General features: G+C 33.7%; 1 protein-coding gene across 28 annotated transcripts in view; it reads left to right on the forward strand.

Moving 5' to 3' along the window:
- Window positions 1–18,643, forward strand: part of CNKSR2 (connector enhancer of kinase suppressor of Ras 2) — a 300,281-nt gene that overhangs the window by 207,099 nt on the left and 74,539 nt on the right. For 12 of the 28 annotated variants that reach the window (XM_056793338.1, XM_056793333.1, XM_056793336.1 and 9 more), the window contains one exon: window positions 12,086–12,112. The exons of the other annotated variants lie outside the window; for them this stretch is intronic. In XM_056793338.1, the coding sequence (XP_056649316.1) occupies window positions 12,086–12,112 (27 nt within the window). The remainder of the gene's footprint in view (window positions 1–12,085; window positions 12,113–18,643) is intronic. 28 annotated transcript variants of the gene reach the window in all.

Raw genomic sequence — 18,643 nt, forward strand, 5'->3', positions numbered from 1 at the left:
AGAGCCACTTCGCTACTACAGACCCTATAGAATCTGAAGGACCTGAAGAAATTACACATGTATAGCCAGAGCTAGATTATCTACTTTTAGGAGAAAGTTCCAAAGATAGAATTCCAGGCATTAGCCAGCACTTGGGAAAGTCTATCTGTGACATTATTTCAAGTGATTTCTACTTCATTTTAAGATTATTTTTACTTGATGAACCTTAACTGTTTAAAGAATTGAAAAAGGCTATTTTTATGAAAAATAATTCTGTAATAGATCTTACTACTGATACTATTGTTAAAGTACTTAGAGTTGAGATGAGTTGACCAAAATTTGACTTGTACTATAACAATGAAAAACTACATACTTTCCTCCTATTATTATATAAACATTTTTATGTAAGCTCCTCAACTCAACATTTAGAGCCTTTCATAACTTAATTGCTATACCTTTCTTGTAAGTATCCTTTCCTACATTATTCTTCTCAATATACATATCCAAATGGACCTTGTTATTCATCTTTATACATGGCACCCAAGAAATGGCTATGTCTCATACCTGGAATTCATTCCCTCCTTACCTTGTAGAAACCCTAGTTTCTTCAAAGTTTAGCCCAGATATCATCTTCTACAGTAAGCCTTTTTTCATTGCCTCCTCCCGCCATTTCATATGCCAGTTTGGTATATCCTATCTCTCTCAGCTTCACTGCAAGCTCCTTGAGAGCAGAGGATTATTAAAACTTTTATCTTTATGAAAAATGAGATCCAGCTCCAGAGAAAGAACTGATAGAGTCTGAGTACAGATCAAAGCATACTTTTTTACTTTCCTTTATTTGGGGAGGCAGAATTTAATCTGTATTTTCTTCTACATCATGACAAATATAAAAATGTTTTGCATGATAACATGTGTATAACCTTTATCAAATTGCTTACTATTTCAGAGAGGGGAGTAAAGAAAAAGGTCTGGGAGGAAAGTCTCTGAGAAAATTGACTTTAATAGCATAGTAAGCAATATCACAAAAGCCAAATACATTGGCATCAATATACTTGTGAGACATACAGAGTCTATGGATCTGCAGACATTCCCAGATAAGTCTAAGAACCTGAGCTTTAAATATGACAGATCTCTATACATATAAAGATAAATTTACAGACTTGTGTACTGCCCCCTCCCAGAAAAGGGGTCCTGTGTTTTCTGCAGACTAAGCTCCCCTAAACTGATTCTTTTGAGAGGGCTGAGGTGAGAGGCACAGGGATCATTCAGGGTGATGATGGAGAAATATCCTTGGCCTTAGTGGAAATTTGACAGTAATCTGTGGTCACCTTAATCTCCAATCATTTTGCAATCATCTCAAAGACAACCTTCTAACATCTTGGGTAAAGGGAGAAGACTTGTTTGTATACAAAAGAAAAGGTTAATGACATTTCTATAGGTCTATATGGTTGTAGGGGTCCTTATGATTATAAACGATTGATTACCTTACTACAACTACTACTACAGATTATATATTATAAATGTCTTATACTCAGTTATTCAATCAATTAATAACTGGAACTATTTCTTAATATTAAATCAATAGTAACCATTTAACTCCGATTTATCTACCATTAATAATTCCTAATTATAGTTTCAAATCAACAATTAAATTAATCTGAGAGGAGGAGAAAAAGGGAAGTTAGAACTGGAAACCATGATAGAAAATGAGTTTTTAAAATTGGTTTTACATGTAATTGCAAAAAGATAAAATATTAGTGAACTAAAAATAATTATAAAAAATAAAAACTATCATCTTCATGTCCACAGTACCACAGTACCTAGCACACAAAAGGCCTTTATTAAGTTCTTGTTGATTGATTGATTAATTGATAGATTGATTTTAATCCCTTCTCTAAATACATTTTAAAGCAATAATTTATAACAGTTGAATTAATAAGCTGCAAAACAAAATACTACATGAAATCTAAGGAGTGGTGAGAGGGAGATACGTGAGGGAGAAGAGTCAGAACTTCCTGGAGGATGTATTATTTAAATTTCATTTGGAGAATAAGTAGCAATTTAATGGATAAAAAGGAGAGATGACAGTTCAGACATAGAGAAAATGCAAGGAAAGGCAAAGAGTTGAGAAAGTCAGGGATTATTAGTGTACTTGGGGGTAGTGCATAGCACTTCCAGATAAAGTTGAAAAAATTTGGACATAAGATTTTGAAAGTGAAACAAAAGAATTATTAGAAGGGAGTTCCTGAATATTTTTAAAAGACAATTGAGAAGACCATGGCTTGGCAAAATGAAGACTGCTCTGACAGTGAAGAGCAGATTGGAGTGGGGGGAAATTGGAGGTAGAAAAATCTGTTGAAATAATCTAGGAAAATGTATAGGAAGTGGCAGTAGGATTAGAAGGTAAAAAAAAAAAGGAATGCAGTAAATTGTCGGTTAACACCTACAGGATTTAGTAACTTAGCATTTGAGAGGTAAGGGAGAGGTAACAGTCAAGAATGGGAAAAACAAAGTTTCAGATAGGAAAGACTGGATTAATGGGAATAAGAGTGTCAGAAGAAAAAGGAAACAAAGGGAAATAATAAAACAAAGGAAAATAAGCTCAGGTTTTAGTATAGTCAGTTTGAAGCACTGGAATGAAAAACTGGGGAGATATGTTGTAGGCAGTTTAATAAAAAACTGAAGTTTACAAGAAAGTGAAGGATTATCAATCTATTTCAAACATTCTATATTCTGGAAAAACTGGCTGCTTGTAATTCTGTAATTCTAACTCCCATTTATGCAGGAGCTGTGTTTCTGACCTGGAAGCCATTCCCTCCTCACCTATACCTAATAGAAAGCCCACTTTCTTTAATTAGCATCTTATGAAAAGTCTTTCCTGATCGATGTGTTGCTGCTCTCCTCACATTATCATATGTGTGTATGTGTGTGTGTGTACTTAACTGATTATATATCATATCCTTCCAGTAAAATATGAGCTTCAGGATAGGAATGTTTAATATTTTCTGTGCAGCAAGCACAGGACTTGTACTGAGTAGGTCCATAATATATTCTGGTTGGATTGGAATGCGTTGGAGACAGAGATTTGGTCCAAACCATGATAATTAATTAAGAGAACAGGGAAAAGAGAATAGGACCTCTGTCGGAACATTAGGGAGCCCTCTATTAAGGGATTTGGAAAGAGAGAGGGCTAGTTAAAGAGACAGATGAGTCACTAAAGAGGCAAGAGAATCGGGGGAATATATTGTTTCTGAAATAAAGGAAGAAGGAAATGCAGAAGAGAGGGTGGTCAACTTTGTCAAGTACTATCTAGAGTTCAATGACAATGAGAACTGAAAAAAAAGTTCCTTGGATTTGTCAAATAAGAAGTCATGTGTGGCCTCTAAGAGTATTTTCCAGAGAGCCAAAGGGGAAAGGCCACATTCGGGACAGGGTAAATGTGAGGACTAGATGGTGTCAGATGGAGTTAATTCTTGAGGAAGTTTGCCAGTGAGAGTAACAGAGAGATGGCAGCCAAATTGGGCAGAATAGTCAAGAGATGACTTCCATACGTTCCACATGAACATATTTTTAAATTCATAGATGCTCCCCTAATCTAACTGGTGGAAAAAAGATGAATACGTCCTATTACTATTCCTAAAATTACAAAAAGGTTGGGGAATGAGGGAGAATTTGTTGTTGTCTGAGATACTTATGTCACGAGTAGATTGGATGAACTTTGGGTCCTTAAGAAATATTTATCCTCATATTTCCTTTAAAAAAAAAAACCTTCACCTTCCATCTTAGAAGCAGTACTGTGTATTGGTTCCAAAGCATTATTATGTATTGGTTCCAAGAAGAGTGGTAATGGCTAGGCAATGAGAGTTAAGTGACTTGCCCAGGGTCATGCAGCTAGGTAGTTTCTGAGACCAAATTTAAACCTAGTATCTCCTATCTCTAAGCTTAGCTTTCAATCCACTGAGCCACCAGTTGCCCTCTCTCATATTTCCTTTTAATGAGGTAGTGGGATAATAGATTTGAGTTGATTTCTATCCAGATTCCTACCCTCTTTTACTGGCACAGAGGAATACCAATAGGCATATTAATATTTTTATGTTAAAGCAAACAAATGGCATTGCTAGTGAATTAAAGAATGAGCAGATGTTCTGAAAAATCTATTGGGGGAGGAGGTATATATAAAATGATGCAATTAAAATTATCTTGGGCCTCTGAGGCACAAAGAATGAGAGCATGGCATACACTTAAACTATATATGGTTGCTTGAGTTTATTAGAATTTATTTTTCCCTCCTTCAATCTATTTTGCCCCAAATTTGTTTTCATCAATTGACTTTCACTGAGATGGTAAGATATTTCTATTAAGTACTCTATACATTTGTTCATCTTTCATGTTCAGAGCTTTAGGACCACTCCAAGAAACTGTACCACTTAACTATTCCTCTATCTTCTCTTGTCGTCTTCTTCCTCCTCACATAAATACCCAAAATGTGTGCCTGATGCAGTACCTTCTCTTCATGTCTCTACCTATGGAAAGTCTTCTTTTACTTCAAAGCCAATCTGATTGCTTCCTCCTCCCCAAAACCTCCCCATGATCCTTTTAGTCAAAAGTGATATCTGTGTTTGTGTGTGTGTGTGTGTTCTTGTGTGTGTTCATGTGAAACTTGATATTTTAAAGTTTGACTAAGTCACCTTAAGACTTCAGGGGCTCACTTTTATCAACCTTTAACTGTTTCTTTCATAATAAAGAGGGTTTAGAAGATTATGGAGATGATTATAAAATAAATTATTTCAAGAAATATGTTTATGTACTCTATATATATTATGATTAAAAGAAAAATAGATAGAAATTTCAAGAATTGGGCAGAAAATAAACTACTAATTCATAATTTTCAGTCTGAATTTTTAAGCAGAATTATTTTTGTATAAAGCTTTATCTGACACAAGTAACTGTCTTGTGGTAATATTTAGAGTTCGACATGGTAGCATATGATTATAAATAAAGTTATAGGAAGCTGAGGCTGGTGGCTTTCTTGAATTTGGGATTTCTGAGAATTTGTGAACTCTGATAATCAAATGTTCAAACTAAAGTCATCATCAGTATATAAACCCACAAGGAAGCAGGAATGAGTGGCACCAACTTGCAAAGAGAGGGGGAACTATTGGGAGGAGGGAGAGAGAGATGGGGAGGGAGGGAGAGATGGGGAGGAAGGGAGAGAGAAGGAGGAGGAGAAGGAAGAGAATGAAGAGAAGGAAAAGGAGGGGAGAAAGAGAGAGAGAGAGAGAGAGAGAGAGAGAGAGAGAGAGAGAGAGAGAGAGAGAGAGAGAGAGAACAGAGAGAAAGTGACAGAGAGACAAAGAAGAGTTAGAATAAAGTAATATGAGTTCTAATCATGGCTCTGATATTTACTAAGGCATGCATCTAGGTAGTGTAGGTAATTGAGCATCAGACATGGAACCAAGATCATCCAAGTTTAAAACCTACCTCAGTCTCTTAAAACATGTGTGTAAGTCACTTAATTATTTTATGCCTCAGTTTTCTCATCTTTAAGATGTAGATAAAAAATGCATCTAACTCATAGTGTTGTTGTCAGGATCAAACAAAAAAGAACATATATAAAGCACTTTATAAGCTTAGATTTGCTATCTATAAATGTTTTTATTATTACTAACTGAATAATTATGGGAAAATCATTTAATGGCTTTTGGATTCAGTTTATTCATTAGCCAAGTGGGAATAATAAAGCTAATATGACCCACCTCTAAGTGCAGCTATGGGAAAAGCACTGATTAAACACTGAAGCATTATATGAATGTGAATTGTTATCATTTTTATAGAACCCTTTAGGCATAAAATGAAGTTCATCTTCCATATTCTCCAGCCAGTTGGCAAATTTTTGAATGTGGCAATTTGCCCAGATTAAACCTCCTAAAATGAATTCACAAATAAAATAAACATTAATTTAGACCATTCTGCTAGGGGGTCAGAACGACTAATATTTAAGTATAACTCCAAAGAAAGTATGGAAGCCAACTGCGGGGGGGTGGGGGGGGTAGGAGTCAGCAATGAATATCCTACTTTTAGAACTTAAAAAGCAACAACACAGATTTTGAGTAGGTGTCTAGAAACCTGGAATGTTCCTTTTTGTAACAATCTGACATATGTTGCTTCATCCTGGACTTCATTACTTGGAATCTTCTCATTGGCATTCATATATAGGAGTTTAATGATGTTTCATGCAATATAATTTTAGTCATTCTGGTCATTTTGTGATGGGTTTTTTTAACAAGAACTTCTGGAAAATATTTTCAAAATATAATTTATTTAAAAGATGAAGCCTTGCCTAAAGATAAGAAATGTCCAGCTAATGTCAGCATATTTGACACTCATAATGAGATTTGTTTCTAATAATAATTAGAGTTTCATTTTTTACTCATGAGTAATATAACTTGCCAGACAAGTATATGGTTCCAGTGTCAAAGTAACTAATAGAAATTTACCATGAAAATGAAAATAAGGGATGAATAGAAGACTTCAAACATTTTTCACTCATTTAGCACAGGAAACATGCTCACTTCTGGACCATCCTGGATAAATCAGCTATTACTAGAATGTATCTGTAAAACATTCTTGAGGAGAGATTACTTTGTATTTGTAGTTCTTGTAACCCAGAATAGTGACTAGTATTCAGTAGAAATTTAATAAATACTTGTTCATTGACTGGTTTGGACTTGATTTCATATAATGCAGCAAAGTATTCTCTTACCACCTCCACACAATTATGTTGACCCACTTATACACAATCCTCCATTGTAGAGAAAGGAATCAAAAGTAGAATTGTTTTCTCTTTGCTATGTATTGTTGTTGTTTGGTCATTTCAGTCATGTCTGACTTCATTTAAAGTTTTCTTGACAAAGATACTAAAGTGGTTTGCCATTTCCTTCTCTAGCTCAGGTAAACTGAGTTAAATGACTTGCTCAGGGTCATAGAGTTAATAAATGTCTGCAGTTAGATCTGAATTCAGGAAGACAAGTCTTCCTAACTCCAGGCCCAACACTTCTATCCACTGTGCCACCTCCCTTCTCCCTGCTATTTTGCTAGCATTATAAAAACTGCCCCATACTGTAACTCTTTACATGCTTTTTCATCCCATTTCTCGTGCCATCAGCTTTTTCTCTCCATATGTATAAGATTACAAAAGATATTTAGTCTGTATCATTTTTAAGATACGTGAGTAGTACATTGAATATAGATCCACTATATTAGTCTCTATAAATGTAAAATGTATTTAAAATTAAATATCATTTTTCATGAAGAGTATATGAAAGTGATATTTTCTAATAAGAAGTTGGCACTTTAGAAATCCATTTTTTCCTCTGTGACCTTATTTAATTTCTTTCTTTTTTCTAATTCAATTTTCCCATTTGCAAACTGAGAATAATATTTCTTAGTTGCATTTTGGGGACACCTTGCTAAAAAAAATAATCATTTCCTTTAGTCAATATAATGTGTGCAGTAGTTTCTGTTTTGTCCTTGTTGGTGATATTTTTAGCAATATGTTCACACTCTGTGTAACAGGATGATTCGTTCAGAATGTTGCTTTTTTTATTTACTTAGCAATGTTTAACTTTTCTAACTGTTTTCATTGAGTCTCCAGGACCTATCAAAGGGGAGATAACATGGTATATCATATGAGTTCTAATTCTGGAGTTGGAAAAGGCTGGGTTCAAATCTCTCCCCTGACAATAAATGGCTGTGTGACAGTTGGGTCTTATCTCTCTGAGTTTCATTTTTCTCATCTATAAATAAATTGCCCTAAATGGTCCCTATCTATACATTTACATTAACTTGGGATTCATAAATGTGTATCAAATTGAATTCAGTTTACTAATATGCTCCTGTACAATGCCTCTGGATGGGGAATATGGTTTAGAATTCTTTTCCACTCTAGCCCTCTCTAAGAGTTAAAAAAGTTAACGGACCCTACTTTGACCTTTCATGTATTGAGCATCTGAAATCTCAAGGTGAGGAATGCCCCTTAGGAAAAAGGTAGTTTTAGTCACCTTAAAACTCTATGACAACCTTTTCATTTATAAGGTCTGACCATTTTCAGTTTGCATATTCACAGGGTATCTGAAAATGACTGTGCTTTTTAACAAGGAACATGATGTATGAGTTTGCAAGTTATTTTCTGAATGAAAGTATGAAGGTAATATACTATCAGGTGAATGTATTTCCAACAGAACTTCCATAGAGTTAAAATACTGGGATTTCCCATTTTAGAAAGATTTATCCTAATAAAAGGGAGTAAAATGATGACAATCAATAGTGAATCAAATAGAAAATTGCACAATACACAACAATGAAGGCCTAAGACATGTTTGTGTAGTGTGAGAATAAGAGGATCGTAGATTTAGGATTGGAAACGTTCACAATATAAAGCAGGGGGTTTTTAAGTCAATTTTTGGAAGGGGTGTGTAACATCTTTTATTAATAAAAACTCAGTTTGCCTTGCCTAACAAACCTTTAGAGTTAGCAGGGAATCGCTGTGTATAGATAAGACTCCTGAAATCATTTACCACCTTCATTTTATTTTATTGATTTTATTTTCTTAGTCAATTTAGAACATTTTTCCTTGGTTACAAAAGCCATGTTCTTTCCCTCCTCTGCTCTCAATCCCTCCTGTAGCTGATGAGCAATTCCATTGGATTTTACATGTGTCTTTGATCAGAACCGATTTCCATATTGTTATGTTTTCACTAGGATGATCATTTAGAATCTACATCCCCAATCATATCTCCATCAACCCATGTGATCAAGCAGTTGTTTTTCTTTGGTGTTTCTACTCCTAGTTGTTCAGGATCATTGCATTGCTACTACTAAAGAAGTCCATTACATTTGATTCTACCACAGTGTATCCGTCTTTGTATACAATGTTCTCCTGGTTCTGCTCCTCTCACTCTGCATCAATTCCTGGAGGTCGTTCCAGTTCCCATGGAATTCCCCCAGTTCATTATTCCTTTGAGTACAATAGTATTCCATCACCAACAGATACCACTTGTTCAGCCATTCCCCAATTGAAGGGCATTCCCTCGTTTTTCCAATTTTTTACCACCACAAAGAGCGCAGCTACGAATATTCTCATACATGTCTTTTTCCTTATTATCTCTTTGTACCCCTTTATTTTATAGATAAGGAAACCAAGTCTCTGAGAAGTTAGATGTGACTTACCCACTGTCTCACAGATAATAAAAGGCAGAGTCTAGGACCAAAACCTGATTTATCTGGTTTATTATTTTTATTTATTTATTCTGAGTTATCTGATCACAAAAATAATCATTTAGTTACTCTATCTCTGATTAATTGGCACTCATCTTTGGATCACTGACTTCCTCAACAGAACGGATATGGATTTTAAACTCATATTGAACCTTGAGTCTGAATATAAGTTTGAAAGAAATTTTCATTACAGTTCTAGCCCTTCTTCTCTGAATGAGCAATATAGCTTTTCAGCCCTTTAGTTTTCCTTACATTTGCAAAACTTTGATACTATCCTGAACCCCCTTCTTCATAAAGTTTTAGTAAATGATTACTAAATAATGCTGTAAATACCTTTGAACCAAAGTAGCAATACTATTTGCTAACTAAAGTAAAACTTACAGGGACATATCAATTGTAGATGGGTTGATATAAAATTGTTAGCCATTTGATATCTCTTATATTGTATCAGACAATTAATTGATCCTATTATATTGTCTCTCTCATACTTCATGTTGGGGATAAATAGAAAACCATAAATAAATACATTAATACCAAACTTTCCATCACTTTATTCTTTAACTCCAAATTATATAAATTAATGTATATTACTTTCCAAATTGTCACTGACTATCTTTTCCAGGCCTTCATTCAGCCCTTTTAGTCATGGCATTTGTCTAAATAATGGAGGACTTTCTCTCTAAGGTTTATGAGTCCTCTGTACAGAAGGAGAAAGTATTTTAGCCTTTTCCTGATTGGATACAGTCAAAACTCTTTGGATAAAGCATTAACATTTTCATCTAATTTTTTTAAACTTTCATTGGATCCCTTCCAACAGCAGCTTCTGTCTTTCCTTACCACAGTTGGTAGCCTTTTTAAGAACAGGTAGCATTTTCCAGGCAATAAAAACTCAGGTTACATTTCCCACCAGACTTTCAGAGGCAGTATGTACCACTGTTCCTGGCAACCTTGATACATAATGTCTTACCACTGGTCAGAGATAATCTAGCATGTACCATCAAAACATATGTCAGGATGTCCCAGGCTCCTTGGGGGATCACTGTAATGTTATGAAACCATATGGTGCCTATTTCAGTACTGGGACATTCAGAGGCAATAGAATGAAGGATGGAAAGCCCTGTCATGAAAATTTAAAGGGACATATTAGGGCATGATTATTAAGAGAATTCTTAAGAGCACATCTGTATTGCCATAATATATTTCAGATCTCTTAAATAATAAATATTTTGCTTTAATATGTTTTCCTCCCACTTACTTTTCACTATACTCACACAGATGCATGCAGACATACACACACACACACACACACACACACACACACACATATATATATACATATAAAACACCTCTTCTCCTTTGGATAATGCAAGATATAGAATGTAGAAATGCTTCCCTTTGGGCTGCTTAAATCAGAAAATCTCTCTGCTGAGAAAATGGGAAAGAGGAGTGATATATCTTTGTCTCAAGTGCTCAAAGAGTGCTTAGCAACTTTTCTTATCAATAAAGCAATAGGGTTTTTTTAGTCACTAAAGGATATAGCATTTTGCAAAAATTAAAGCAAGAGGAAGTTACTTCATGACAACAGAAAATGTAATTTGCACATTTTTATTTAAACTTTGGCCACTTACAACTTGTAAAGAATCTAGTAAGAGCTGAACTTTCAAAATGAAGCCTAAGGATCTGTTGATTTCTTCCAGAAATCAAATAAGCACTTCCAAAAAACTCAGAGAACAAATGACCCAAATTGTCCTCCCCTCTCCAGCCTTCCCCATACAAAAAAAATGTTGTGGGAGAGGAGGTGGAATTGGAGGGATGGGAGAACTGAACAGAACATCTGTGAACAAAAATGAGGAGACAAATGGTCTTTTCAGACAAAGGTCTAAAAAAGCAACTTTTCTAGCCAGTCAAACAGAATGTTATTGCATGCATCATCATGGTCAAGATTACCAACAATGCTTTCATAATGGTCCTTTATTTTAACACATTCTATTTTTGTAGATAGAATTATGAATTCAACCCATTCATTCAGAGTTCATCATGTAATTATTTGGATGAATATAATTTCACACAGCTTAATGCACTTTTGCCAGTCACATTTTGGATTTAAATTTGAACTCTAAAATAAAATAAAGCAATTTGAGGATCAAGATTGCTTATAGATTTAGATAATATATTCTTCCCCTCTTCCTTTAAATTTAACAAAAGAATTTAGCCCTCTAAGAAAATGGAACATTCAGTAATATCAAGCATGCTCATTGCTGGCAAAGGAGCAACTTACATTCCAGAAAAGGGCTTCCTCTCTTTTGAAACAATCCATTGATGTGTAGATATGTGTCCCCATAATCCTCCACATTCTTTGATGACTGTTACTAGAGATTAGAATTTTCAGAGAAATCTTGGAGGGATAGTCAGCTTCAAGGTAGTTTTGCTAAAAGAGAGAAAAGAATATAATAAAATTAAAATAAATTGATGACTTTTGAGAAGTAAACAGAGTATCTTTATGAGGTAAAATTTCACAGATCATTAAAACAGGCATACATTTTAAATGTTTTATAGATTCCCAAATACTTTGACTATCATTGTTTCTTACAGAATTCTATTTTCTTTTCTAAAATTTAATTTAATTTTCAATTCCCAACCTGCTTTCAGTTCTCATTTCTCAGATCAATTCTTTCTTAGGTAATAAATAGCACATTTTATCATGAGTTAGAATTGGTCATTGTATTAATTTGAGTTACTAAGTCTTTCCAAATTAATTATCTTTGCAATATTTCTCTTACTGTATAAATTTTTCTACTCACTTTATTCTACTCACTTTATTCTGTATCAGGTCATACAAGTCTTCCCAGGTTTTTCTGTAAGTATCCCCCTCATCATTTCTGACAAAACAGTAGTATTCTATCATATTTATATACTATAACTTATCCAGTTATTATTCAATTGTTGGTCATCTTAGTTTCCAGTTCTTTGCCACCACAAAAAGAACTACTCTAAATATTTTGTGCATATGAGTCTTTTTCCTTTTTTCTTTATCAGTGTGTCAAAAAGCATTTATAATTTAATAACTTTTATGGCATAACTCCAAACTATTCTCCAAAACAATTTGTGTACCTATTTTGATTTAGTCCAAATCAATGTTCTGCTTTCCCACATCCCTTACAGTATTTGGCATTTTCCTTTTTTATCATTTTGCCAATCCAATGGCTAAGAAAAAAGTAAATAATGAAGTGGTTCCTCGGAGTTGTTTTTTCCTACAGCATGTTAACAACTATTAAGCAATCTCCACTATATAGGGAAAGAAAATTTGGAAATTTCCTCAGCTGGCAAAGAGATCAATAGCAATTTTGAATGTAAACCCATTCACAAATAATATAGAGAATGACAGTCTAAGATTATGTTATGAGCTCATAAAAAAGTGAAGAGTAATAGGAAAGAAAGCAAGTCTTTGGAAAATTTGGTATGAGATCCAACCAAGCCAGATACTCTAGAGGGCATTTATAGATGAAACTAGAAAGAAGGCAACAAAGAGATGCAAGATTTGTTAGCATTTCTATATACCAAACTAGTTTCACCATTGTGGAACTATCACATTTTGACTATAGAACTTCCACCTTTGTGCACACATGAAAATGGATATGGAAATAGCTCTGAAGAAGATAAAGTCATGGATATCTGAATTCTAACCAAGCACATAAAGAGCCCCATATTAATAATGAAGCAATTTTTAAAGATATCTGAAAAGAAATGCAAAATCTCAGACTCATAGAATTTTTAGAGTTGGAAAGACCCTCAATACCTATCTAATCCAAACTATAATTAAAAAGTAGATTCACTATAAAATACCAAACAAGTAGTTCTCCAGGGTCTGGTGGAAGATTTCCCTTGAGGGAGAACCCATCACTTCTTTTTTTCAATTTTTTATTATATACTTAATAACCAATAACAACAAAAAGCATTTAAATAAACAAACACATTAAAAATTGTGTCCAAAAAGCACAAGCTTCACATTGTTAGCAATTTGTTTAAAATATGTAAATTACATATATATGTGTGTGTGTGTGTGTGTGTGTGTGTGTGTACAGTGTGTGTGTGTGTGTGTGTGCTAATATAAACATCCTCTTCCTTAGGATTCATTTTACTTTGAGACTTTTTTCTCATGATTCTGTAGCTGTTATTTTTAATACAATCATAGTATGTATTATCATTACTCTCTTTTGTCTCTTTTCCTTTCTTCACATATTTCCCTTATTTTTATAATTTTGGTATTTTTTACTTGTAATAACAAAATACAATACATTACATTCAACTATCATAATCTATTCAGCCATTTCTCCCAGTCCTTGCATACATGTTATTCCCAGTTATTTTGTCATTACAAACTAGCTTTCATGAATATTTTCATACATACACAGATTTTTCTCCTTAGTAATGCCCATAGGTCCAAATCCTAGTGATGGTATCCCAAGGTCAATGAGCATAAACAGCCTTACAACTCTTAAAATATATTTCCATCTTATTTTCTAAAAACAAAAAACAAAAAACCTCAGAACTGCTCCATCAATGTAATATTGGGCCTTTTTCTCCAAGTTCCTATCAGCATTTAATTTGATCAGCTTAACCCTTCTGGCTCTCAGTTACCATACATTACCAGGGCCATATTTAAGTTTATCTAGGAGAAATGGGATTGGGGTTTTTCCCCTATCACCTAAGAACCAAGGAAATGTTCTAAGTGATTTATAGCTGAAACTTTCCATAAATATATGCACCCCTAATAAAATGAGAGAAAGTGATGAACTGCATCTGTAGAGGGACTCCCTTAAACTAGAAGTTCCCTATAGCAGTGATATCATAAGTCCAAGACTATCCCTCCTTTTGTCAGTGATTCCATATGGCAAAACATCTTGGAATATCTCCAAAGATTCCAAACTGCAAATGATCCCAAGGACAGTGGAGAGATATTTTGGAGGTGATGAAGTGTGTGAGAAGTAGTATAAAGATATGCAAAAAGGAAGTAGATCATCTATGTCTCAGGAATAAAGGGTGCTGACAGATTATAGATTTAGAGATTAAAGTAACAGCTGTCATTTAGTCCAATTCTTTCATGTTACAGATAGGGAAACTGAAAACAAGAAAGGTCAAATGATTTGCCCAACATTACATAGATAGCAAATGGCAGAGGTAAAATTTAATCAGAGGTCCTCTGTTCTCTGAATCTAGTGTTTTATCTTCTATACTAATTTGGGTCTAAGATTTATGTAGCTCAAAAGAGAATTTGGGGAAGGAAATAGAGAAGATGGAACTATTGGATGGAATGAGGAGAGTGCTAGAGAGGATGCATGTCAATGACACCAATGATCTTTTGAAATATTAACACATACAAGCTTGTTCTATCCAATAGTAAGATTATAGTAATGTAACTTGGATTTCAGATCTCTATTTTATCAAATGGTCATAATTCAACAGTGTCAAGACCAGGGAGGTCATATTACCTTATTTATGTTATTGTAACTTTTCATTAATATCTTTTGTTACTCCTTTGATTAATCATTGGTTATTATCCTCCATAAGAGAAAATTATGCATCCAATTATATTTCTATCACTCAGATTGAAAAAAATTAGATCAGTTCCATTAGAAAAGGTTATATGAGAGTATCATTTGTACTTCAGGACAACTTAGGGCAAGTCATCATGTGACTAGTGATATGTCAGGAACTTGAAGTCTAAATGGTCATTTAAATCACTTGAATCAGTCTTGAATGTATAGTTTCTAATATAAGACTGTAGGAGGTCTACTGAATAACTTTAATTGTTTTTGTTCACATAACTAAAAAGTTTCAGTCGACTTAATTGCCTCTTTCAATATAGCAAGTGCTAGTCCACTTTTGAATATTACAAAATTTCATTTAATCACATATCATTTTAGCTTTTAAATTTAAAGTAGACATTTGTCACTATCTTCCCTTAGTTAGATGGATATTATTGAAGGCTTATGAAACCTCAGGTTTCAAAAAGGGCAGGTAGGTATAGACAGGAGACCCTTGATTCAAATCTGAGCTCAGGCACTTCCTAGCTATGTGACCATGGACAGACAAGTCATTTAAACCCCTCTGCCTAACCCTTACTGCTCTTCTGTCTTGGAAATAATACACAGTATTGATTATAAGATGGAAGATAAGGGTTTCAAAAAAGATTTTTCTTCTATAATCAGGGTCTTTGTAAAAATTCACATCCAATTCATGATATTGTAAATAGGACATAAATAGCATAGTCTCATTTTATTTTAATTTCTAGCAACCTTTAGATTTCTGAGGAATCACTTAAAGTTTTTCCTCTGAACAACATATGTTACAGCTCTTTGAATTTCACATATTGAATTTCACACAAACTAAAGTTCCTAAGAAACAATCACACCCATTTTGTCACTTTTTAAACTCGAAAACCAATAAGGAAGATGGAAGAAAAAATAAAATAGGAACTTGTAGAAATGCAAAATTAAATATCCACAGGAGATAATTTAAAGCCAAATCACTTAGAGAAAAATAACTACATCTAAATTGGCCACACTTAAATTAGAATAACGTGGATAGTTATTTACAAATTCTACAGTGCCATCAAAGAACAAAAAAGTTGATGCTTAATGCCTTTGGAGCTTTCTTAAAAATTGATTGGGAAAAGAAATTGTTTGGGACTTGTTACAAAAACAATAACTTTTGATTCCAATGTTTTGATGTTTTCATTTATGTTTTGTGTAACTTAAGGACTCGGTAGACAATTTATTCTAGTTTGTATCTATAAATTATCTGGTCCATATGCTTAGGGTTAGAATTCGCATCTATTATTGTGTTAATAATAAATGTACAACAGGAAACTGGTGTGGAGGATAAAGAGTCTTCTATGAGACAGGAAGACCTGTGTTCAAATTTCACCTCTGATACCTATTAGCTTTGCAACCCTGGATAAATCACTTAACATCTCAGTGCCACCAGGCAACTCTTTTAGATTGTAACAGGCAGCTTATGTGGTGATTTACATTGGTGAGGAATTTCCTATACCAATAAAGTCACAAATCTAGTCTTTAAAAAAAAATGTCCAAAGTGAGCAAATGGTAATCCAGTTACTGGTACTTGGGTGATCCATTGGGTAGAGAACTGGATTTGTAGACAGAGAGACCAGTGGTCAAAGAAAACCTTAGACAGTTAACTAGCTGTGTGAGCCAGGGCAAATGATTAAGAGACTTAAGCTCAATTTCTTCATCTGTATAAAAAGGATGATAATAATACTGCCTACCTTACAGGGATGTTTGTGAGTATTAGCTGAGATATTTGTAAACCACTTTGAAAATTTCATAGCATTATAGAAATAGTAACTATTCTAACAATAATTAGAATGTTGAATTAAGTTTCAAATGAACAATGGTCTAGACACAGCGACTTTACTGGTGCTGAATATGAACTTACTTTAGAGAGACACAATGGTATAATTTTGGTTTGGGGGGTATTTTTGTTTGTTTTTTAAGCAGTAGAACTGGAAGGCAGGAGGGAACAGGGCTTAAATTCTGACCCTTATCATTTTCCCCCTAACCTTTTCTTATATGTAAAATAATAACCTATCTCACAAGGTAGTTCTGAAAGTTGAATACAATAATTGCATAAAGCACTTTGCAAAATTTAAAGGGCTAAATGCATTTCATATGAGATGTACCATTAAGATGGACCACTCTGCTATATCAAACTTCTTTCTTTGATTAACTTGATTGTACTTTCTCTATTAATACTAGAGTCTCTGAGTTTGATGAGCTGAATTTTATTGGTTCATGATAATATTTTAAATTGGCCAAGTTTGATTCTTTGTCATCATTTAACCTTCAGCAAATATAACCTGAAATCTATTTCTATAAAATCGAATGGTTAATTTACCAAGTAGACAATAATTCAGACATTTTGGACACTAATCTTCATTAATGTGCATTTCAAAAAGTAATTTGCTTTTGTAAAGCATGTAGTTTTAAAATAATCAATAAAACTAAGGAGGATTTTTTCCATTTTTATAAATACATCATTAAAATTAATCATGTATAGTATGTACAATAATAACAGAATCATGTATTAAAATTTATTTTGCATTCTGTGCTTGGAATTAATTCATTTCTTATTCATTTCTCTTGAATTCATTCTTATGAATTCCATTAATTTCTCTTATTGAAGAAAGATAAAGGCATTTAATCTCAGGTGAAATGATGTAAAGAAACTAAGATAATTGCACAGTCATTCATGAAACAGTATTATGGGCTAAATTTCTTTTATCTGAATCACTGTTTATTCATATAATGTCTAAAGAATAAAAAAAAACTACTCCATATTAGCATTTTATCTTAGAAGGCTTGTGAAACTAGAAATTATAACATCAGTAAATAAAATTGTTTCAGAAAAAGGAGTGAGAAAATAAACAATTTGATTTTTAAAAGATGATTAACTTTTTAAAAAATTAAAAATTTAATTAAAGAGTATTATCTATTAATTACTAACTGTGCCATACATGGACTAACAATAGGTCCTAGGGATACAGCAACAAAAGTAAAAGCAATCTCTACCCTCAAGGAGCTTGCATGCCACTTTTTCATCATGAAAAGAATGATAAGAATATAAATACACATGTATAGTATGTTTAAAAAGAATTTTCCCATGAGGTGAATTATTTAAAATAATTCAAATATATTAAGTATGTATCTTATACTTTTTTCTCTGATATTCCTTGACTAGAAGAGTATACTGAGTCAAAAAGCTTAACCTACTTTATAAGTATGTAGTACCTGTTTTACTTTTATTGTTGTTTCCCCAGCATCTAGGTTAATTAATATCTGACACACTGTCAGCAATTAATAGGTGCTTGTTCTTTAATTAAATTTTTTATTTTTGTAAAGTTAAATATCTTTCTGATCATATTGTTTATTCAGCATGATTGAAATGATTGAACACCACTCCCTACCTAAATTCAAAACCTTCTGAGGACTGATAAAGAGTCCAAGTTGTACCCACCTGGAAGGAAGGAAGAAGGAAGGAAGGAAGGAAGGAAAGAAGGAAGGAAGGAAGGAAGGAAGGAAGGAAGGAAGGAAGGAAGGAAGGAAGGAAGGAAGGAAGGAAGGAAGGAAGGAAGGAAGGAAGGAAAGAAGGAAGGAAAGAAGGAAGGAAGGAAGGAAGGAAGGAAGGAAGGAAGGAAGGAAGGAAGGAAGGAAGGAAGGAAGGAGGAAGGAAGAAAGGAAGGAAGGAAGGAAAGAAGGAAGGAAAGAAGGAAGGAAGGAAGGAAGGAAGGAAGGAAGGAAGGAAGGAAGGAAGGAAGGAAGGAAGGAAGGAAGGAGGAAGGAAGAAAGGAAGGAAGGAAAGAAGGAGG

The sequence above is a fragment of the Monodelphis domestica genome, chromosome 4 (assembly GCF_027887165.1).
Source record: "Monodelphis domestica isolate mMonDom1 chromosome 4, mMonDom1.pri, whole genome shotgun sequence".
Taxonomy (NCBI): domain Eukaryota; kingdom Metazoa; phylum Chordata; class Mammalia; order Didelphimorphia; family Didelphidae; genus Monodelphis; species Monodelphis domestica.